The 24,689-nt window shown below is 44.4% G+C and overlaps 1 protein-coding gene across 1 annotated transcript in view; it reads right to left on the bottom strand.

Moving 5' to 3' along the window:
- CLVS2 (clavesin 2) overlaps positions 1-24,689 on the bottom strand; it is a 351,955-nt gene that overhangs the window by 41,517 nt on the left and 285,749 nt on the right. The window contains exon 4 of the mRNA XM_086926928.1: positions 14,036-14,256. Within this exon, the coding sequence (XP_086783054.1) occupies positions 14,036-14,256 (221 nt within the window). The remainder of the gene's footprint in view (positions 1-14,035; positions 14,257-24,689) is intronic.

Genomic DNA, 24,689 nt, shown 5'->3' with positions numbered 1-24,689 from the left:
AAAAAAACACTTCTTTTTAGAACTACCTCCAATTTTTTTAAAAATACTACATTTTTAAAAACTCTGTCATTCTTTTTTCCCCATGGTACGCTCCCCGGTACGCTCCCCGGTGCGCGTACCGGGCGCACCCCGGCGCAAATCGAAAAAAAAATTAAATTTTTTTTTTGCCCCTCGGGCCCTTTTATGGCCCCCACATCAATCCTAGGGCGTCAGGGGGGTCTACCCTGCCCCCTTTTGGTCATTTTCCCCTTTGTTTTGGCCACCTCTTGTGTCTCGATCCTACCGAGACACAAGATGGCGGCCGCTCCAGACTGTTTGGAATGTTTACAGACACCCGAGAGCCAATCAGCTTTCCGCGCGCGAACTCGCTGGTTCGCGCCCCGGTGCGCGTACCGGGGCGCGCTTATAGATATATATATTTTTTTGAACCTAAATTACTCAAAATCCACTGGAGCACATACCTTTGAGACATAGCAAAGGCACATTGGGCTACCAGTCCCTACAATTTTGCCAAGTTTGGGTGGAAATCCATTCAGCCGTTCGGGCTAAAAGTGAGGTCGACCGCCCTATGGAAATTAACATGGGGAAAACACGTTTTGGGACCCCCCTTTTATCTCGGCCCCAGCTTGACGAATCCCCCCCAAACTTTCAAGGAAGGACCGGAGCTCTGCGAGGCAAATTTGAGGAAATTTTCAGGCAGATTTGTCAACCGGCGCCAAAGTTATTCACAATAGAATTTTGAGATTTTGCATTGAAAAAAATCCAAACTATAACTACCTACTGGCGACCGCCAGTAGGTAATATATATATATATATATATATATATGTATATATGTAATATATATATATGATACATACATAATACCTGCTATATATGATGATTGGCATCTTAACCGCTGTCCTGGTATAAAGAACACGCACTCTTGTTATTGTCCTAAAGAGGCCCTACTGCCATGGGCTGAAACTCATCAACCTTCTGCTAAAAGAGGTGCTCCAATATAAGTTACTCTAAGTGTACTGATTAATTCATAAGAAACTCTGACTGCAACAAGTAATGTACAGCCTTCTACTGTGTGTTTCTGGCTAATTGAACTATCTTTGGGTGCATTATAGACACATAAAGCATGTGATGACACTCCTAAGAGCAAATACAAAATGTTGACTGTGATTTGAAATATTGACTCTAAATCACAAAAGCCAATCTCTGGCGTTATGCAGAATAAATTCACAACCCTTAGTTTATTCCAAAAGATATGCTTTCTTCCTAGCTGTGCGACAATTGCTATGATTTGCTTAAAGAACCATATCAATGTCTCTGTTAGACCTTTATGAAAACGAGTATATTACTTATGTTATTGGAGACTTTAATGGTTGTATCCTTCCAATAGTGACTAATACTTGTATTGTTGAACAAAGTACCTTTCGGTTAACAGTCCCCTAAATAATGCTTCATGAGTGAACTGTTGGAAATGTTTCCAAGCTGGCAATTAAAATGTTGAGATGGAGGTATTTAAAAAAAAATAATATTTGGAATATACCAATATTGCATTATTAGCCATGACACCAACTATCTTAATAATGCACCACTGATTTTTTTATGAAACTATGGTAATGTTAGAAATGGAAAAAACCCTCATATTACAGAAAGCAGATGCTCAATTTCACTGCAAATTCACCATATGACTTAAAAGTAAAATGCTTTGGAAGCCATTTTTTCCTAAAATAAGTTATGGAGTGATTTAGAGTTGGTGGTAGTGGGAGGTCCATTAAAAATTCTTAGGTGACCCTTTCACTGCCTTCCCAGTTCTACCATCTCATTTAGAGGTGGGAGAACTGATGTCATTCTGATAGGCTTCTCATGGCTCCAGCTTTAGAAATACCCTAAGAGCCAAACATCCTCCACCATCTGTCAGTTGACATGGTGTCAAATCAGTGATTATCTTTAGGAAACACCTTCAGACGCTATGTCCACAGATTTTTTCCTGTCTGGGACTGCCACATAAAGGAACTGGCCCCAGGCAGGAAAAAACGATTAGTGTAGCCCATGCAGTGGAATGAAAACTCCCAGTAGTGATTATTCCTTTTTGGAATAACAATCCTCTGCTTTAGTGTGTTGTCTTTAAATAATGTAATAAAAGGTGGCTGGTGCATACTGCATGGTGTGCCAAGTTACCACTGTGTTTTATTTTTGTACTGAAAGTGCTCTGGAAAACTATCCTTTGCATCATTGGGGAAACTCAGAATCTGGTGTACAGGACATGTCTTGACTGTCAAAAGAAGTGTCTCTACGGGGTGTGGCCGAGCCGGTGACCGAGATGGCCGCCTGACTCTGAAGCTCCGTGACCGCCCAAAGCTGAAGATCCATCCATCGCTTCTTCCAGCTGCTGATTCTGCCTGTGGATCACTGGTGGTGGTGCCGCAGACAAGCGACTTCCAGCGGGGCCACCTGCGGCTCTAGACGCGGCCTGCAGCATGGTGCAATGTCCGTCGCTCTTCGGGGCCTGACACAGCCCTCGGAGGCCCGAGATGACAGGGGTCTTGGATGAGCCTGAGGGCGGGACATGGAGAGAGTGGAGCAGCACTGCTTGACTGCCTGCAGCTTGGATTATGTCCATGCGTGTGGCAGAGGAGACTGGCTGCTGCAATCCTGTGTCTGGGAGGTCCGGAGCACTGTGGTGAGTGGGCTAGACGGGGGGCACACAACGCTGAAACGCCGAGTGATTGGCCTGGGAGTGGGATCGGCGGTGTGGCGTCTTGGCTGAGTTGGGGCTCCTGACCCATATGATTGTGCCCTCGACTCGGCACTGCTGGTGGCACTCTACTGATTGGCATATTGTCACTTGTGCCCCGTGCAGACTGCTTCACCCCTGTAACTCCCTCACAGTGACCTTTTGAAGGTAATTGCCCCCCGCTCTGCACTGATGGACAACATGTGCATATGCTGAACCCCTATTGATGTGCATAGTGGCTCATACATTCACGGATGCATTTGCCCACTGCAGCTCCTACAGGCTGCTATATTTGACAATGCAATAGGCAGCACTTTCACGAGAAGCTTATACTCCCTGCATTACACATGCTCACTGGTGCTACTGATCGCAATGGGGTGGACTGACCCTAAACAACCTCAATTAACGTTTGATGCTGTGAAGATTCCCCAGCCCGACGGAGCGAAGTTGAGGACCCATAGATAGGCAGAGTTGCCGCCATTATGGCGGAGCTACGGGCCGGCTTCCAGGCCATTGACGCGCAGCTTGACACCCTCACCACCCACTTAGATGACATCCATGAGTGCCTTGAGGGCCACAACACCAGAATCGGATAAGTTGAACAGCGGGTATCGACTTTGGAAGACACGCATCTTCTAACTTGCAAAAGGCTAAAGAAGACCAAATGCTTGGTCAAGACATTGGCTGCCAAGGCGTAAGATTTGGAAGCGAGTTCACGCCGCAGCAATTTCTGCATCACTGGGGTGACTGAATCCACGAATACCGGCCCCATGGTTACGTTTGTGGAGACAGTCCTGACGGATATTTTTGGTAGGGAGGCCTTCTCCCCTACATTCACGGTTGAAAGAGCGCACCACACTTTGAGACTTTGCCCGGTGCCAGGTGCAACCCCAAGGCTAATAATTGCCTGACTCCTCAACTATCAGGACCATGACACAGCATTTCGACTGGCCCGAGAGCATGGCACACTTTCTTTTCAGGGGTTTGGCCTGGCGCTCTTCCCAGATTTTACACCTAAGGTGCAAGATGCACGCGCAAGTATGCTGATATCAAGCGCACCTTACAAAAGGCAAATGTCCAATATGCATTGCTATATCCAGCTCTGCTTCGCATCCAGCTTGGCAGCAAATCACAAATCTTAGACACTCCGGACAACACCGCAAAGTTCTGGAGACACCATCGAAGCACGTTGAATAACCACAAGCATGGTGAGGAAGAGGAACCCTTACTTCCAAATATTGGAGCTGTTACTTTTGGACCCAGCTGTCAACCGACATGGCAATTTGCAGTGGACATTGTTAGATTGCTGCAGTGGTGCCGCCAGTCAGTGGGTTGTACTAATGACACTAATCCCAAGCAGTGGCGAACATATTAACTGCCTAGCTGATTTGTATGTGGTGGTACAAAACTCACATATCATGTTAGAAATGGGGGTCTCTAGTTAGCAATGGTTTGCACCTTTGTCCAAATAGGGACCCTTGCTACTAGTCAGGGTAAACGGCTACACTTCTAAAATAACCCCTGCTCACCCCCTTGGTAGCTTGCAGACAGGCGTATCTCAGATGAAGTGTGTAAAGCATTTATGAACACATACAGTAATACAGTTAAACACTACTAATGGACTCCACACCAGTTTAGAAAAATAAGTAATCTTTATCTAGACTTAACACAAGACCAAACTACAAAAATCCACAATACTGTAATAAAAATATGACTTTAAAATGGTAGAAATAACTTAGTTCAATGTAGATGGCAAATGCAACACTTTACTCTCAAGTACCTTAGATGTGTCACGCAATACAAACAAAAGGGTCGCAGGGAAGGTGATGTGTTGGTTCCTTGCTTCGGGGGAGGTGATGCGCCGGTTCCCTACCAGAGAGGAGGTGATGTGTCATTTTCTTATTGCGTTCCGGTTACAATGCGACAAGATAGCGCCTCGATGTGATGCGACTATCCAGTGCGATGCGACAAAATGGCGTCTTGGATGCGATGCGACAACGTGGATGCGATGCGTGCACGCCCGATGGGCGTGCGGGGAAATTGATGAGCTTTGGAGCCACGACAGGCCCTGCGACACTCTTCTCTATTGATGCGACGGCGACCTCAGAGGCGGCGGCACGCTTCTCCAGTGATGTGACACGCTTCGTCTGTGATGTATCAGCAAACAGCTGCGGCGGCGGCCCGCTTCTTCAGTGAGGTGACAGCAACTTCTGTGGCAGCAACACGAGCCTTCTCATTGCGTCGCGCTTCCAACTTCCAGAGACATGCAGTCTCTCAGAGGCCCCTCACTGCAGGTAGAATTCCCAGCAAGTGAATTCAGGGGGAGCTGGTGGTGAAGTCTTTGTGTCCCTGAGACTTCAGAACAGGAGGCAAGCTCAGTCACGAACCCTTGGATATCTTCCTCAAGATGATAAAGTACACACAACAAAGTCCTTTTCTCCTTGGCAATAAAGTAACCACTGCAGGCCAACCCCAACAGCAAACAGCACAGGGGCAGTAATCTTCCTTCAGCTTCTCCAGTTCTTCTCCTAGGCAAAGGTTGGTCTTGATTCCCAGAAGTAATCTAAAGTTCTGGGGTCTGAGCCCCAATATTCATACTGCAAAATCCTTTGTCCTCTGAAGGCAGAGGATGCCTGTCCCCAGCCAAAACCAGTTCTGTCCTCCTGGGTGCAGCTTCCTGGCAGGAGGTGGAGACAGCATTGTTCGAGAGCAGACCTGGCCCAGGTAGCTGAAAGGAAAACTCCTCCCCCTACTCTCTGTTGTATGAAGGCTCAGGTCAGTGAAAGGAAATCTCCTCCCCTTACTCTCTATTCAATGCAGGTCCTATTCAGCCCAGCCCTGACCCATCAGACTGCTGGAGCCAAGGACCTCTCCAGCCCCCTGCCACTCACAAACCAGACATGGAATACACAAACCTAGCAGAGGCATGCTGGATGGTTAGGTAAGAAAATAACTACTTTCTAAAAGAGGTATTTTCAAACACAGAATGTACAAATCACCCACACTAAAAGATGTATTTTAACATTCTGAGTTCTCATACTAAATGTGTTTTTATACCTTGTTCCCTGGGTCAGTTAGGATTATCAGATGTTATAATTAAACTGCCCATTCTGGCCTATGGGAGCAGGTAGCCATGCAATGGTGAAAAACTAAATTGGCTGTAACTCACTATCAGGACATGGCACACACATCATACCTTGCACATACAATGCATCCTGCCCTGGGGCTTACCTTAGGGGTTGACTAACATGTAGAACAGGGAAGGTTTAGGGACTGGCAAGTGGGTGCACTTTCCAAGTTGACATGGCAGTCCCAGACTGCACACAGGCTCTGCAAAGGCAGGCCTGAGCCATATTTTATGAGCTGCTTCTATGGGTGGCACAACCAGTGCTGCAAGCCCACCAGCAGCATTTGATTTACAGACTCTGGGCACACATAGTAGGATCTGACAACTAAATCAAATATGCCAATCATGAAATCACGAATCCATAACATCGATTCACAATAGGGAGCACTTGCACTTTGGCTCTGATTAGCAGTGGCAAAGTGCCCAAAGCATCTAGACCAGCAGAAACATAGCAAAATACAGGAGGCAACAGCAAACAAAATGGGAGGGAGACCCACGCCAATGGTGCCAGGTCTAACAATATATCCTTTCCAAGGACGGCCTCTTACGAGTATTGCCTACCCCCTTTGGAAGGTTTTTCCTGTTGTTAATTGTTTATTGGGGATTTTTAATGGGATTCACTGGGTGCCTAGTTGCATGTATCCAATGTGGGTGGGGGTTGTGGGTAAAGGGTTTGTAGAATTTGTTGTTCTTTTTAGATTTTGATACAGAGTAATGTTCCTCCGATTTACTGACCGTAGGTATGTTACACATCTACAATACGCTCCTCCTCATAGTACCAAGCTCTCATAACTCCTCCAAATACGCATAGCAAGGGCTTATGTTTCAAATGTCTATCCTGGAACATTAGAGGGCTTTCGAACCCTAGAAAGGGATTTCAGGTTCTAACCTACATGTCCAGACATGCCATCCAAATAGCCTTCCTACAAGAAACACACTACGCACCACTCCCAACACACCAATTTGCAACGCAATGGGGCACTAACTAATTCTTTGCCAATTATAGTACATACTCCTGAGGGGTGTGCATCTTGGTGCACTGGTCTCTCACCTTCCAGGTGAAGGAAGGCATTGCATATGAGAGGGGTAGCTATGTTTTGATATTGGGCTCCTTGGGAAGCGAACTACTCCTGTTGGTCAACGTATATGCTCGTAATATCGATACTGCACATTTCTTCCCCACATTTGCCACACGTATCACAAGACTGGATGCCAAGAACATATTAATAGGGGGAGCCTTCAATCTAACCCTGGACCCCACAATCGACACAACAGGCCCGGGCCACATTACTAAACCACACTTGGTGAGGAGCCTTACCTCTTTGTTGGGTACATCACTACTGAGAGATCCCTGTAGGGCCCATAACCCAGTGGGTCATGACTACTCCTTTTATTCAGCACCTCAAGGGTCCTGGTCGCGAATTGACCATTGGTACCCTACTACCCGACTTCTGCTAGCGGTCCAAGCTATTGACTGTCTGCCTCCCACACTGTCAGACCACTCCCGGGTCCTTCTCTTGTTGGAACAGCCCACAATATCGCAACCGCAATATCTACTGAGATTCCCTGCTGAGGCATTGCTAGATTCTATATTTCACGCTGAGGTTGGAGAGGCCATCCTCAAATACTTTCAACTAAATGAGGGTTCAGTGGCACTACAGTCCACGTTGTGGGATGCTTTAAAGCCTGTAGCAGAGGGGTGTAGATTTCCAAACAGGTGGGAGTGCTGCGCTCCATACGAAGAGAAATAGAGGTAGTGAAGGGAAAACTCAGTGGACAGGACGCCGCAAAGCGTTCAGCTGCCTCTCCGTCACTCCATGAGCAGGCAACATTGTTAAAGGGATTCAAGGACCTTGCTGCATGCAAGGTAAAATATCTGGCAAGTATGCCAGAGCACGAGCATACGGCGAGGGTGAAAGGACCGGGAGAACACTTGCTAGACTACTTCATCCCCAGAGCCAGTCAGCATATATTATGTAACTAGACATGGAGAGCGGGGTTACGCTACAGATGGGGAAACAAAATTACTATTAACTAACTAAACTATACACGTCCCGCGAACTTCCAGTGGGGCAGGCCCTGGCAGACTATCTAGCAGAAATAGCCATGGTGTGGCTTGACGGGGGACAGCGCAAATTCCTAGCCACCCCTATTGATGAGCATGAAATCAAGGCAGCAATAAATGATCTCGCTGGCAACCGAGCCCCCAGGTTGGATGATTTAATGGGTGAATTCTATTAAAAATTTATTAGAGCATACTCTACCCGCGTTTGCTGGAAGTATATGCTGATGCTCTGCAGACGGGAATGCTATCTCCTACTATGCTTGAAGCTATAATTATGCTCCTACTCAAACCAGGCAAAACACCCCATAGCTGCACCTCCTATAGACCATTGTCACAGTTAAATCAAGATTACAAAATTCTGGGCATGATCCTAGCTACCCACCTCTCTTTATTAATTGACAAGATTATATGCCCATTCCAGGAAGGGTTCGTTCCTAGCCACTATACCACTGTGAACGTACAGGCAATATTTGCAGTCATAAATTAAGTAGAACCCTTTCTTCCTGCGGCAGCAACACTGCTAGATGCCGAAAGGGCTTTTGATTCGCTAGAATGGCCTTTTCTATATGCGGTGTTACAAAAAATGGGGATTCCGGTTGGCTTTGTTAACCTAATTTGGCTTCTATATGCGGCCCCTGCTGTCCGTCTCTAAATAAACGGCAACATAACTCCCCACTTTCTTCTCACACGAGTCACCAGACAGGATTGCCCCCTCTCACCTCTGCTATTTATTATAGCCATTGATCCCCTGGCTCGACTCCTTCAAGAGAGACACATTTATTTTTATTTTATATGACTTTTATAACACCTGAATCACTCCATACGGGGTATCTCTGCGCTGAGACTGCTTGTGGCCATACCGAGGGGGACTAGAACAGTTCAGTTTTCAGATGGTTTCTCTGGCGCATCTGTATAGGGAGTTGATTCCAGTACCTGGGGGCTAGATGGGAGAAGGCTTTGCCTCCCATGCATGCCAGTTTGACATGGGGAGTACAGAGAAGTGCTTGATGGCTAGACCTAAGGGCCTGGCTGGAGTATATCTAACCAACTTTTGGGATAGATAGCTGGGGCCCATGTTGTGTAATGACTTATACACCATGCAGCAGATTTTTAACTTAATTCTCTTTATTATTGGGAGCCAGTGGAGTTTGCGGAGAAGTGGAGCAAAGAGAGTTCTGGGGGGAGGGGCATTGCTCACTAGATGGGCAGCAGTGTTTTGAACTATCTGAAGTTTATTTAGGGATTTTTCTTTAGTAGAGATCAGTAGGGCATTGCAGTAATCCACGCGACTGAAAATCAGTGCCTGGATTCGTGTTTTTCGGGTAACTGATGGCAGTAAGGGATAAACCCTTACGGATAATGCCAAGAGTATGAAAGCAAGTCCTGGCTGTGAAGTTTACGTGTTCCTCTAGCGTTAATTCCTTTATCAATTCGCACTCCTAGGTTTTTCACTGTCTGCTTTGGAGGCGTGGCCAGTCCTAGTTCCCCTGGCCACCAATTGGGAGACCATCTCAATTTTGCTTCTCCGAATAACATGATGTCGGACTTTTCAGTGTTCAATTGGAGGAAGTTATCCCTCATCTACTGTGCAATGCCTTTCATCCCTTCCGAGAAGATGTCTTGAATGTGTGGATTTGATTTGTCAAAGAAAGAAGAGGAGGAGTTGCGTGTCATTGGCGTAGAAAATGCGGGTGAAGCCTAATTTCCTCAGTAGCCCTGCCAAGGGAGTGACGTAGATTTTAAACAACGTGGGGCTCAAACAGGAGTCCTGTGGAACGCCCTTGGTGTCTGTAGTGGTCTGGGAGCGGTAGGGGCCAAGGTTGATTATTTGTGTCCTGTTGTTTAGAAAGTCAGTCAGCCATTTCAAGGCTTTGCCCCAGATACCTATATTCTTAATGCATTTGAGCAGGACCTGGAGGGATATGGTATCGAAGGCTGCAGACAGGTCGAGCATTCATCGTGGACTGAGGATCCATAGGGGGCTGCTTTTGGCCTCATATTATGCTGATGACTTGATGCTATTTGTGGACAACCCAAGTGCTAACCTATCACCCCTGTTATGCAAGGTGGTGCTATTGGAGTATATTCAGGGCTAACTATAAACTAGGTCAAATCTGAGGTCTTCCTGTTGACCCGAGCCACTAACCAAGTCAATATTGAATTCCCATTTCAGTGGTGTACCGTTCCCCCAAAATATTTGGGCATCTTTCTGCATTGTTGTGTACCTGAGGTGATTTGTTTGAGTTATGGGCCCGCAATAGACGAACTTACAACAGAGGTTGAACAATGGATCAAGCTCCCTCTTTCCATAGCTGGTAGGATTGCCATCATGAAAATAGTGGTACTTCCACGATACCTACGGGTGGATTGTTTTTACTCCGCACAAATACCGCTTGTTGATAATCCTTGGATACCCCCGCAACGGAAACACTTACTAAACATACACTAGCCAGATACGGATTGTGTACTGTAGGGGATCTTTTTAAAGATTTGCAATTGCGCACCATAGAGGAGCTTACCCCACATTGAAATGCACCGTATATGGATAGATTCCTGTTACACAGGGTTCGCTGCTCCTTGAAGCAGGTTGGTCGACCACGACAAAGGAGCCACCGACTCCCCCCACTTACACTGATTATCACTTCCCCAGACGGAACACACTTAGTATTATGACTATATCATGCCTCCCTGGTTCTTCGCCCTGCAGTAGGTGCGAAAGTGTGCCTGGCCTGGAAACAGGACCTTGGCCTCTCATTGACTGACAAAGTGTGGTCTTACTGTTGTGAGCAAATGCGCTTTGTATCAAACAACCACCATCATAAATTGCAACATTTCAAATATTTGCAACAGGCATATCGCACACCTTACCTGTTAGCTAAAATGGAGTCCAGCATGCCACATAAATGCACTAGATGCGCCTCGGATCGAGCTGGTTTTAGCTTGGAATTGCGGACCTATACTGGCATACTAGGAAGAGATTTTTCAACACCTGTCACTGATGATTGAACACACATTGCGTCCTGCGCCACTAATGGTGTTGCTGGGTTATGTCCAACCTGTGCAGACGGGAGTGCAGCGGTTTATTGCAATTGACCTACTTACTGCAAAATGGCAGGTCTCCTTACATTAGGGTTATGCACAAACCCCTACTGTAAAGGCCTGGCTCCGAGATTTGGTATACTGTGACACCACAAGTGAAATATACGCGAAACTACAACCAGCGGCTTCACGCCCAAATGTAATTTGGCAACCGCTGAAGTCATATTTGCAGGCACCCCCCCTAGAAACCGACTGAAAGTTGGAAATGGGTATTGCAGTGCAGGCAGACATACACTAGGGGAGGAGAGGTTGCAGTAGCTTTTCTTGTTTGCCCTTTACTGGTTCTGGTGTTAACTGATGATGGAAGGGGGTGCATATATGCCTATACAAGGGCGTCTGACGCTATCTGAGATGTATTTCATGGAAAGGATGGTTAAAAGCCTGGATATACCTTGTATGATCCAATATAAGATTTGTTAATTGTTCAATAGAACTATGCATGTGAGATACATCCACATGAGGAGGATGAACGACAAATCTTCTAGATGAGAGACTTTTGCTGAGACAATTATCACTGAAATTTATGGAAGTACTCTGTATCATGTTTTTGTTGTTTTTGGTTACTTCATTTCCTTTTTTCTTGATGCATATTCTGAAAACGTTGTAAACGTGTTTATTGATATCTGTTGTACTGTTTATGTGCACTGCAAAATCTCAGTAAAGAAAAGTTTTAAAAAACAGTGCCTCCACCACATCATCTTCTTAGTGGTCTGTTTATCATATTCTATATGAGAGACTTACATCTAGATGCACTAAGGTTTGCGCAGGTGCTCACACAGCACTGGGCAATTTTTTGATTGTTTGGAGGAGGTGTGGCAAATTCAGACAGTTTAGTCACTAACCCATGCATTCAGTTAGACACATTTAATCACTCACTTATACAGTCAGTCACGCACATACTAAATCCTCCATCCAGACACTTATACACCCACTCATTCTTCAATACACCTTGGCATTTATATAAAACATACTTAAACTTTAGAGAAACACACAGTCACTGGATGATGTTATCAGTGATGTCATCAGTGATGAAATTTGAGATGTCATCGGTGATGTCATCAGTGCTATCACTGACCATGTCATGAATGATGTAATATGTGACGTCATCGGCAGTGCATTGCGGGGGCACGAGTTATAGTTAGCTGAACTAACTATAACGGGGGAATTTGTTTGGTTTTGTACGAGTGAAATGTCCAACTAACTATAACGTCCCTGAAACCTATGGTTTTTTCAGTGAATTTCTATTGTTTTTTAAATGCTAATTTCTAACTGTAAAGTGCCTGAAATCTATAGTTTTTTCAGTAAATTTCAATTATTTTTTTAAATGCTTATTTCTAATTATGTCTACAAAGTTAGGACATGTGAAGAAAGAAGAAGAAGAGCGCAGCAAGAAGCAAGACAAATGCAGAAAGAGGCAACAGAAGTCCAGAAAAACTAAGAAAAGCACAGGAAGAAGCAAGAGATGAGCAGAAAGAACCAATGTAGGAGCAGAAACTCCTCCTGTACCCCCAACGCTTTAGTGACAGGTACTGGGGGTAACTGATTCTGACTAACCAGGACCAGAGCCAGTGCTATGCTAAAACACACTTAGAATACAGTGAAAACACCTACATACACTAGGGAACATTATGCATTGGGGTCCCCCTGTAATGAGCATGACCTCCTCTGTATTTGCCATGAGTTAGTGCCTGGGTCATTGCATGAGTACATGGGTGGTGACTGGATGATTAGAGTACTGCAAGGACAGTGCATGGTGATTTTAAAACTGCTTGGGTTTTGGCATGAATGGATAAGTACATGATGCTGGATGGGTGATTGGAGGAGTGCATGAGTAGTAACAGAGGGATTTCTTGAATGCATGGGTAGAACCTGGGAAATTGGAGGAGTGAATCAGTACTGTGTAGGTGGTTAGAGTTCTGCATGGGTAGTGCACAAGGGAATTTTAGCAGTGCATGTGTTAGTGCCTGGGTCGCTCCATGAGTACATGGGTACTGACTGGAAGATTAGAGTACTGCAAGGAGAGTGCATGGCGAATCTACAAGTGCCTAGGTTTTGGCAGAGTGATTGGATAAGTAGATGGTGTTTGAGGGGTGATTGGAGGAGTGCATGGGTAGTGACAGGGCAATGACTGGACTGCATGGGTACTGCTCAGGGTATTGTAGCAGTGCTTGAGTTAGTGCATGGGTCATTGCATGAGTGCATGGGTAGTGACTGGATGATTAGAGTGCTGCAAGGAGAGTGCATGGTGAATTTATAAGTGCTTGGATTTTGGTGGAGTGATTGCATAAGTACCCACATGTCACATCAGGCCCACCCCTCCCTTCACCACTGTGCAAGCGCACCCCCTGGCGGGTTTAAATTTGGGGGATTAATTCCCCTTGAATCTTGAGCATCCCTGGGGGCCAACTAGCCCACCATGTACCTCCATTAAGTGCCACAGAGCTGCGTTGCAGAGAGGTGGTCCAAGGCTACGCCCGTTTTTACACCTCTCTGCAACACAACTTTGTGGGGCTTACTGGACGTACCTGGTGGGCTAATTGGCCCCCAGTGACCCTCAGGAGTCAAGAGGACTTAATTCCCCAACTTAAAACGCGCCACAGGGAATGTTTGCACACTTGTCACATCAGGCCATGCCCCTCCATGGACCACTGTGCAAACGCACCCCATAATGCGTTGTAAATTGGGCTATTAAGACCCCTTGAGTCCTGAGGGTCTCTGGGGGCCAAGTAGCCCACCAGCTACCTCTAGTAAGAAGCACAGAGCTGCGCTGCAGAGCGGTGTAAAAAGAGGGCATGGCCTTGGACCACCTCTCTGCAAGGCAGCTCCCTGGCGCTTACTAGAGGTAGACCTACACATTCTAATCCAATAAACAATTTCACATATAGTTTTTTTTTCATATGGAATGAAATATAAAGGATTATGATGATGGATGGCAAGAATGAGTGCACATTATCCCATGAACCAGGACCACAAGCAAGTTGGAACAGTTATTACTCAAATATGTCTCACACTTGCCTTTTCATGGATTTCGGGGAAAGATCCTTCTCTATTTCTTTTGTTGGCATGTTGTAGGAGTCTGCATTATATTCGCTGTCATCATCATACTCATGGTCAAGTAGTGTCCTTGCCCATGTGCCCATATCATACGGAGGCAACATCCCTCCAAACTCTGATGGCAGGATCTCGGGATGGATGAGTTGATGCAAGCTGTTCAAGTTATTTCCATGTAAAAATATCTACAAATTAAGAGCATAAAAATCGTCATGGATACATCTGCCACAAACGAAACAAAGAATCTTAACGAAGTTGGATTAAATGAGTTATAGAGAACCTTTAATATTAAAAAACATTTTGTCTAAGATTCTATCTTATGTGGATTTAGGAATGTCATTTTTCAACCACAGCAAACGATTAAGAGCATTAAAAGTATATATATTGCTTCTATTCTTGGCGATAAGAAATAACAAGGCAGCCATTTCTGGAAGTTTACCGATAAGGAAGGAACAAGCTCTCCAGAGTGCTTTGCTATTCTAATTTCTTCATTGCATTACACATGTAGGCCTATGATCATAGGTCATTGTTTACATCTTCACAGGAGTAAAGATTATTTCTGACATGTTTGGTATGACATTTACAGTGAAGCAGATGGATACACACAAAGCTTTCGCTGAATGAGTTGGCATTTCTGTAACAATTCTATTTATTCCCAACAGAACGCAGAGTGACTCGCGATTGGGCCTTCACTGTAACCCAGCATGACAGTCATGTATGGGTATACTCAGATCATTTATTTTTTGTCACTTTACATTTTGCTCAGCGAGAAAGCTCTGTGCATTTCATACTGAAAATCTCTTTCCAGAGGTCTATCTTCCATCATGGAGTAGCACCTGATTCGCAGGGTAGGCAGAGGCATTTGCAGGTATTCTAAATATCCACTGTGGTACTCTGAAATATCATTTATCACGATCTGCAGACTTTGGAGTGAAGCTATGACATCACAAACAGTTTCAGTTGGACATCTCAGATATTGAATTAGAAGCCAGCTTTAAACATGAGTGTTACCATTCAATGTTCTGTGTCCACATTACTGACAGATAATCTTCATTATTCAGATCACCCTGTTTATTATTAGAGTCCTTGTACAGAAGAGATGATTGTAAGTCAAGGAGGCAGGAAACTCTACAGTTTTTCCACAAACTGTGCAAAACTGTATTTCTACTAGGTTTTTGGTACATATTTTTATGTGGAAGAAATTATACCACATTGTGTGTGAATTTTAAATGCGAAACACTGGTCTGAGATAAAAATGTCTTGCTGGAACAGCAAACCCATGTCATAGTCATAGTCAAAAGTACTTTATTCGGTAGCCAGAAGCCATAAAAGTAAGCATTTTTTTTAAGTTCCAAAAGATACGTTTATTGAGCATACAAGTAAAAAGAAAACATTACATTACATATAGCAGAAATCAGAAAACACCCAAAGAAAAATAACAATAACAACATGCAAACGTTTTTCTTTGTCACAAAAGTAAGCATTTTAAAAAGGCACATTTCATTGAAAAACATTTTATACATAAAAACTTAGGTTAAATAATTAAAAAAATATATCTGTACATAGCAATAAAGGGACATCCGACTTGACGATTTCATCGATCACATATACACCTGCAGAGGGTACAACATATAGAGTGCAACAGTGCAAGACATTAGTCCAGAGGCTACAGGCATTATCTCATAAAGTGCACATTATAATGGTTCACAACCAAGTTAGGGAGCAAGATGACAATTGCAGCAACAATTTTTTCCTGGGTCTGATAGCCTCAGTTAGAAAGCTTGCAACCCCAAAGCATACCAAGGGAGAGGATAACATTTGCAGGTAGATCAGATCTGGCCTGACTTGGACAAATTGGCGGTCTCTATGTAATGGTAAGATATGTTTTCTGTGCAAGGAATCATAGTGGGCGCAGAAAAACATAAAATGCAGAGTATCCTGCTCTGAAAAATTATCACAGAGGCAGGGTTTTAGTGAGCCAGGTTTCGCGTAACCTTGTGGAAAAGCCAGAAGCCAGGGGACCAGGTTCAAACGGAATCTGGTCAGAACAAAACGATAATATGCAGGAATTCAGGAATTCAATTAGTCTTTTTTCGATTATAAACAATCATAAAAGACACATTTACAAAACAGCATTCAAACAATTTCCTCTTAATAAAACGTATAAAAATATCGAATAAAACTCATTATTAAAATCCAATTACATGTCAAGGTACAATTACATATAAGAGAACTTGTGTCATCAAAAAGAGATAAGATCATGCTATACAATGAAACCTCAGTAAATTATAACAAAATTAGACACAAGAATGTAGGCATATGAATAGCATATTTAAGTTGGAGGAACACTAGAGCTCGTAACCACCTATAACAAGATGGCGAAAAAGGTATCAAAATACACATATAAGGTTACATAATGCCCTGCATCCCAATCCTTCTTATGGCCCAAGTCCAATTCCAGAATTTTGCCATAGCTACAACTATGACTTCACTGATGTCAGACAAATCCAAAAGTTTATTATGTTTTTGGCTCTCAATGAGGGCCACATAAAACAAACACACAATATACAACATTACATGCAATTAAATCACACAAAAAAGTACAATAAAGACACACTTCTTATCGACTGGTCGAGCAATCATCTGACATCTCCCTATGTATCATTAATAAATATCTAAAAAACCTTTAAAAAAATTAAAAACTCTGAAGCAGAACATTTCATTTGGAGGACAATAAAGTGCATGGAAAAAAGTTTTTACATTTAAAATTCCTAGTTGTAGACAAGTTGGTTTTAACCATTTATAACGCAATGGGCGTAGTGCTGGACAAATAAACAAGACATGATTACGATCCTGTATAGCATTATGACAGAGATTACATATTGGAGATACACCATACCACTTTGCAAAAAGGAGATTTAGTGGGAGCAAATCTTGTCTTAAAAGGTACCATAACCGACGGACTCTATGAGGAATATTCCAGGTAAGGTATTGTTGGGCCAGCTTTGGTATATATGTATTTAGCAGTGATTGCCTTTCTATTTTTCTCGGTTGGGCAAGCATATCCAATTTATAACAGAGTTCCCATGATGCACATTTTAGTTTAGACTTTAGCTCAAAGGGAGTAAGTAAAAACAAAGTGCTTACATCCAGCTCTAATAGATTTACTGCTTTTCTGAAGTTTTTTACTAACAAAGAAAACTCGTTAAAGTCGCCCAAGAGTTCCCTTTTAATGGCTTCTCGTAGGGAACCCGGTTTACCTCTAGCCAGACAGGCTACCCATCTTACAAGGGCAATCAACCCCTGCACCCAACAACTTCGGAGTCCGAATTCCAGCCTGCATGAAGATACAGAGCAAGCTGTATTAAGGGAAGAGATTTGTCTTAGTACCTTTCCTTCAGTTTTTTGCAAGAATCCCCAGTGTTTTAACTCCGTCAGACTTTAACCCCTTCACTGCGGTGGCTATTCCGCCGCAGTGCTAAGAGGGCGGGGCGGCTGCGCGGCGGGCGCATGCTGGTGACGGAACTGCTCCGTCACCAGCCGCGGTTGCGCTGTGCTCATGACGGAGCGGTTCTGTCATGGCCCCGCCCGCTCAATAGAACGTTCAGCGCAGGCGCGGAATCCGCGCCGCGCAGGTGTTCCGAGCGGGCCGTGACGGAACCGCTCTGTCATCAGCACAGCGCGACCGCAGCTGATGATGGAGTGGTTCCGTCACCAGCAGGGGAGGGGTTAAGATGCGCAAAGCCAGTTGAGAGGATCTTATTCCCATTTGTGCACAAACAGGCTTAAGCCATTTCCTGCGAGGTGACTTATAAGCAGGACAGACAAAAAGGATGTGCAGCAAGGTCTCTTCCACCCAGGGGCATGTATGGCCATATAGATCTAAGTAGGTCCCCCAGTTTTTGTTGAACAATTTTATGGGGAGGCTTCCCACTCTAAATTGGTGGTTTCCTATCCCCAAAACTGGTGATGGTGTCCCAGTAAGCTTCCAATCTATATTCCACTTTATGTATTCATAAAGTGGCCTGTTAAGGAGTGTCCATTCACCTGGGAAAAGGACTTATGCCAAACCAACTCTATGTATAGGGCCTTAAACTCCAGTTTTGAGGGGAAAGAATTCCCTTCAGGGTCCAGTCATAGGTGGGTAAGGCCCATGTCTGCTAGAGTGACCTTAATCTTATGTAACCATGGTATTTTGCTAGATTTATCGGCATCTTTGATATACTTGAGTGCCTGCGCATAAGGGGCCAGCTCCGGGGTGAGTGTCTCCGCATAAGGGGCCAGCTCTGGGGATGATTTGCTTTGTTGACGTAAAATAAATATGGCTGCATCTGTGGACCCAAGCTCAATATAACAAACCTTCTCACCGACGGTTTGACTAACTTTTTCTCCTCCCTGAGTCCCTGCTGTTTGTCCAGAAATTTCAGTTTGAGGTCTCTAATAGCAGTCTTGCCAAGGGACCCGGGGCTTGGGAACAGGTCAGGACGGCCAAGCCATCTAGTCTGTTCCTTTATGTATTTCAACCAGGGAATATGTAACGCCCCCTCCAATGCAATGCAATTTGTAATTGCAAGTTCATTTAATTTTGCGGTCGGGCATGCCCAGATTCTAAGCCAGCGCAACAGCTGGGTGGCCGCGATCTGGTCTGAGATGTAACTCACTCCCAATTATTTGTGTAAGTTAAAAACAGGGGTTTCAGTGGGGACCGCAAGTAGTTTCTGCATAAAATTATTCTCAGCCACCTGGATTCCCTTCACATCCTTATAGCCCCAAATGGCACACCCATACGTTGCCATCGGAATACATTTTGCATTATAGACCTTAAATAATGCAGGAAGGGGCTTAGTTCAAGGTGGCCCTTGTTGCTCCGGATATGATGTTCTTTTTAAGTAAACTTTGCGCACACCAAGATCCTTGCTCATCAAAAAGTACCCCTAGGTATTGAGACGTAGATACTTTGGTTAATTCGGCCCCCTTACAAAAAAACTTTGCCTAGGCCGCCTTCGGGGACCTATAGTCATATATATGTGATTTCTTAAGATTTGTGGCTAAATCTAATGAAGCCATAAAACCTATAAAAAACTTAAAAGTTGTTGAAGGCCTATTGGGGTTCTGTCCAGTAGAACCGCATCATCGGCATATACGTGTGCTGGGATCAACTTGGAGCTAGCTCTTGGCACGTCTGTGCAACAGGATGTTAGGGAGTCTCCCAGTATGTTCATATATAGTGTAAGAGCAGGGGGGCCAAAATGCACCCCTGCCGGACCCCCCTTTTTACTTTCCAGGAGCTTGTGAGACTGACATCTGCATTGTACCTTACCGCTGCCGTAGTGTTTTCATGGGCAGTGTGCAAGAAGGAGACCAATTAACATAATCAGACACTGAGGTTAGGTCCATGAAGTCCAGATGTAAAACTCCCCTCTTAGTGATGGTGTACTTCCCAATTACTAAATGCAGGTTAAAGCATTCGTCCAAGTTTCCTTTACCCTGCCTGAAGCGATACTGCAGACTGGAAATGATGTTAACCTGATCAAGCCAAGCTGTTAGGTGATCCAACATTACTTTCCCCAACATTTTGGCCACTGAGTCTAGGAGGGAAATCAGTCTATAGCATGCGAGGTCATCCCGGGCACCCTTTTTAAAAATGGGGATGATAACCACCTTTGCCCATGATGAGGGAAAGCCACAAGAGCAGGCTGCATTAAAAACATGGGTTAGGATCTTGGCCCAGACCTTTGGATCGGCCTTATAGAGGTCTGCTGGTACCCAGTCTGGTCCCGACGCCTCTCCTCTAAAAGTTGAGGTAATAGCTTTATGAACTTCATCTATACTGAAATTGAGGGGGATGTTTGGTGGGCCGGGAGCTGATTATCTCACAGAAACTTTCAGATTTATGTTGATATAGATGTTACCAAAAGGCTAGATCCAGAGCTCAGCAGGTATCGTGCAGTCTCTACTAGAGTTTGGCATATCCAAAAAGAAAGGGCTATTGACCACCGACCAAAATCTGGCGCTGTCAGCGTGGACGCTAGCTTGGCTGAGCGCCTCCTAAGCATACTCCCTTAGCAGCTTCTTCCTTTCCTGAAATGCATGTTTATAGGCCTTCCGGCAGCTCGCAATTAATGTTGCGTACCATGGGTTTTGCATAAAGGCCTGCTTTAGTTCTTTATGGGCAGCCGAACGGGTATTGTCAAACCACCTTTTAGGTTTTGGCATCTAGCTCTAGTTTACAGGTTACATCGGATGCTACCTGCTTAGCAATTTTATCAAAAGCATCTAGAATGGCTCAATCATGTGGGACAGCATCCATACAGACTTGAAATTCCGGAGCACAGGTGGAATAAAATTATCTAGGAAACTCTCCGGAGTGATCCTTTCCCACTTCAGTCTCCGAGCTTGGTGTTTAGTACTATTCTTAGCATTGGAGATTTGACTAGATACCCCCCCTTTAATGGCATCTGACAAGGAGAGATCCAGTATTAAAGGATTATGATCGCTGAGGCAGTTCCAGTTAACGCTTAGGTTTTTAACAACCGGCACTAATAGAACAGATAGCATAATGTGATCAATTATACTAGGGCTACCACTGCCTACATATGTGGGGACCAGGACAGTAGCGTCAGTTTGCTGTAGGCATTGCAAATCATGGGCTGATAGGAAACTTTCCAAAAAAGTGCCCGATGGTGTGTGCTCAAAGTGATTTGACAGTTCAAAGCCATCACCCTCATCTCGCATGGGAGTACAGTTAAGACAACAATGATATATCATGGTATGCTTGTCCTCCTTCCCCGTAGCTTTCCATAAAATACTCTAGGGCTAATAGACGTTCAGTCTTGTGATATCTGGTGAAGGAGTTATAAAAATTAACCACTAACAGGGTGGGAAGGTTCTTGCATGACAGTTCCACTGCTAGCACATGGGGTGATCAGCAATCAATCAGTTTGGCTTTGTAGGAGAGTTTAAGAGAAAATATTAAGAGAAGACCCCCCCAGCTCTTCCTATATTCAAGGGGGTTGCATGTTTGCAAAATGTGATAAAACCATATAGATTAAAAACAGTTTTTGGGTTCCCATGTTTCTTGTAAAGCAATGATGTGGTGTGTGGCAAGAAAGTATTCCCAATGTATGTTTCCCCTCTTTCATCTAAGCCCAGCTAAGTTCCAGGACAGTACTTTCAAAAAAGGGTCAGCAGGGGTGGCTGATGTAGAAATAGGATTAGAGAAGTTATCCAGCAAAGGTAGAAGTGTAGGAACAGATACACATGGATTATTAGAAGTATTCGATAACGACATCTTGCCCTGGGTTTTTTCAGCCACTAACAGTAGTCAATCATTTTTGTTGAGGCTCTCACAGGAAGATAGTGTTGTATAACAGTGTGTCAGAGCTAGTACTGGCTTCATATTTCTATCTTGAATAGACTTGACCAATTTAAACGGCAACTGCCATTGGGGATTAGCTGGGGGTTGTTAAAAAGGATAAAAAGACTGTAAGGGGACTGTTCTAATTTTGGTCTTGGTACCATTCTTAAATTGGCAACCTGCCAGTGCTTTATCCTGCACGGGATTCTTGAAGTTAACAATTATGCAACCGCCCCCCCCCCCCCCAACATTTTTCATGGTCCCATGATCTATCCACCACACTCTTCTGGCCATAATGATGTCAGAGAAGATCTTAGGACCTTTCATCACATTGTTGTTACACCAGTGAGTCGTCTTATGGATGAGATCCAAAGAAGTCTCCTTGGCGCCTGGAGTGAGTGTGGGAACCCCTAATTAAACAGCAACTAGAGGCGCTGATTGAGGGGAAGGTCAAGTATACAGTGCTTATCAGCCGTGACTGTACTGGGGGGGAGAACGAGTGTATGAATGAAGGAACATTTCTAAAGCGCGTGGTTACCCAGGGGCATCCCAGCGCTACGCCGCCATGTAAACTGTGAGGAGGTTAATGAAAGAGAAAGGTTTTCAGAGGTTTTCTGAACTTGAGGTAGTCATGTGGAGGGGGATACTGTTCCAGAGTCTGGATGCTCTGTATGTGAACAGTCGGCCTCCACTACGTGCATGTTTAATCTTAGGGACTAAGATTAAACCTTTATTCTCAGTCCTAAGGGCTCTGTTAGGTACATAAGGTTGGATCCAGGGGCGGATCAGAGGTGAGCCCTTTCCTGACAATGACTTATAGGTGATACTCAGAGCCTTAATCAAATTCTTTCCTGGACAGGGAGCCAATGCAAGGTAGCGAGGGCGGGCCTTGAAGAGGATCGTTTGGAAATGTTCAGCAGCATATGGGCTTCACAGTTCTGTACAATTTGAAGTTTTTCGATGGTAGGTTGGGGGGGCTCCTAGGTATATGGCATTGGCATAATCGATTTGTGATAATACGAGGGCCTGTACCAGCAGCCGTCTAGTAGCAAAAGGGAGCAAACTCTTAGTACGCAAAACAACTCGCTGCCACTATGCGTGATTGCTCTCTAAAATCGAGAATCCAATCAATCCAGACTCCTGGTCTCTTTATTCATTTTTTGGGGGCAAGGGGTGACCTAGGCAACTGGGCCACAGGTGATCTACATTTGTGGGCGCAGACTTCCCTAAAAAAGGACTTTGGTCTTAGATCTGTTAAGTTTCAAAAAGGAACCACTCATCCAGTTACAGACTTACTCAAGGCAGGTGGCTAGATCAGGATCCAGATGGTTGGATTGCTTCAATGAGATAATTAATTGTGTGTCATCGGTGTATGTGACGATCTGTACCCCAAATGGTTATGCTGTTTCAGCCAACGAGCTCATATAGACAGTGAACATTGTGGGGCTTAGGAAAGATCCCTGTGGGAACCCACAAGTCAATGGAATACGTTTCCAGGAGCATTCCCCTTCGAAAACTGTATAAACCCTGTTTTGGAGGAAAGACTGTATCCATTTTAGTGCCAGTCCAGGCACTCCAGCTTCCCTCAGTCTTTGATTCATTAGCTGGTGATTAACAGTGTTGAAGGCTGCGCTAAGGTCCAATAAAATAAGGGCAGCGCATTGTCAAGGGTCTTCCTGATTTCCTCTACTGCTGTGCCTTGTTGGGGTCTGAATTCAGTCTGCATAGGATGCAGACGGTTGTTCTCTTCCAAGAAGGCCAATTAAATCGAATTAATGTATTTCTCTGCTAATTTACTGACTCCTGGCAGTAAGGAGATTGGTTGATAATTTCCCCAGTTATCTGGATCCAGGTTCAGTTTCTTTAAGACTGCTTTAACCCTAGTATGTTTCCATTGTGGTGGCACAATCCCAGTTTTAAGTGATGTATTTATACAATCAAGTATGACTGATGACACCACCGCCGAAATATTATGGAGAATAGTAAGGGGGTGGCATCTAACGGGGAAACCGATTTGAGCTCTCTGAGCAACCTTTGCAGGGTATTAAGATCCAGAGGCAGGAATTCCTCAAGCAGGATGGGGATGTCAAAAGTAATTATATCAATTGATGCAAGCGCTTGTGGAGCAAAAATAGAAGGGGAGGAATTATAGATGGTTTGTTTCTTTTCTGAGAATAAATCAGCAATTTGATCGCACCATGATTGAGAATTGTCTGTGACATTAAGGGGGGTAGGGGGTGTGAGAAGGGATTTTGCGATTTTAAATATCTCACGAGGAGAGTTTGCAGACAAGATTTTTCCTTGATAGTAAAGGGCCAGAGTGTTTTTTATTTCATTTTTATAGATTTTGATAGCTTCTCTGTATTTGATTTTACTAGCGGTGGAAAAATCCTTCCTCCAACTTCTTTTGTGCCTTTTACATATCTGTTTTAGCTGCCGTCCTTTTTGGGAATACCAAGGATTTTTTTTTGCTCCCACCTTTCTGAGATTTTCTTCTTAGGAAGAACACAGTTAAGTGCAAGTTCAAGCCAGTTATTAAGATTGTCGTTGGAGACGATGGGATTAGGGTGGGCTGGGGGAAAAGTGTCCTTAAGATTGCTGATCAAGGTATCTAAGGGTAGTTTTGACCACTTGCGAGCCAATTTAGTTGCTTTGACAGTTGGTGGGTTAGCATCTGGTAATGTCCAATTGAAAGGGAGTAAGAAGTGGTCTGACCAAGGAATAGGAACAGCATCCTCTACTGAAAGGTTGCTTATATTAGAAAAAATGGGGTCCAAAAAGTGGCCTTTGGTATGGGTGGGCCCTCATTGAAATGTTCCTGCCCTTCCATATGGGCCACCTGAGGTACAGTAATCAGCTACCCTGATGTGTTATTAGAATGATTAATATTAGATTTACTGGGTAAAGACTCTGCCACCACTGCTTGGGTGCTGCTTGCCTGGTGGTCTTTGGTCTTGCCACCAGACACCATACAAGGCCCTCCCCTCCCCCAGCTGCTGTACATGCCCTGGGGAATAGTTGTTATACATAGAGACAAAGGAATTAACTTTCAGCTCAATCTCTTCCAGTTTTAAAATTATGGGTGCTAACAGATCCTTGGACCAACTCTCTAGACTTGCAGTGAGATTGTCCAACAATAGTTCCTGTTTACATTCAGCTGGCGGTGGGGTTATTTTTGACCCCAGTGATTTTCTCACTGCTCTCTTGCCACCAGTTCTCATTCTTTTAGAGGGCGGGCAATCCGAGTATTCATCCAAAATC

This window comes from Lissotriton vulgaris, chromosome 6 (genome assembly GCF_964263255.1).
Source record: "Lissotriton vulgaris chromosome 6, aLisVul1.2, whole genome shotgun sequence".
NCBI lineage: Eukaryota > Metazoa > Chordata > Amphibia > Caudata > Salamandridae > Lissotriton > Lissotriton vulgaris.
The sequence above is the reverse complement of the archived record's forward strand: the minus strand, read 5'-3'. Positions and strand labels throughout refer to the sequence as shown.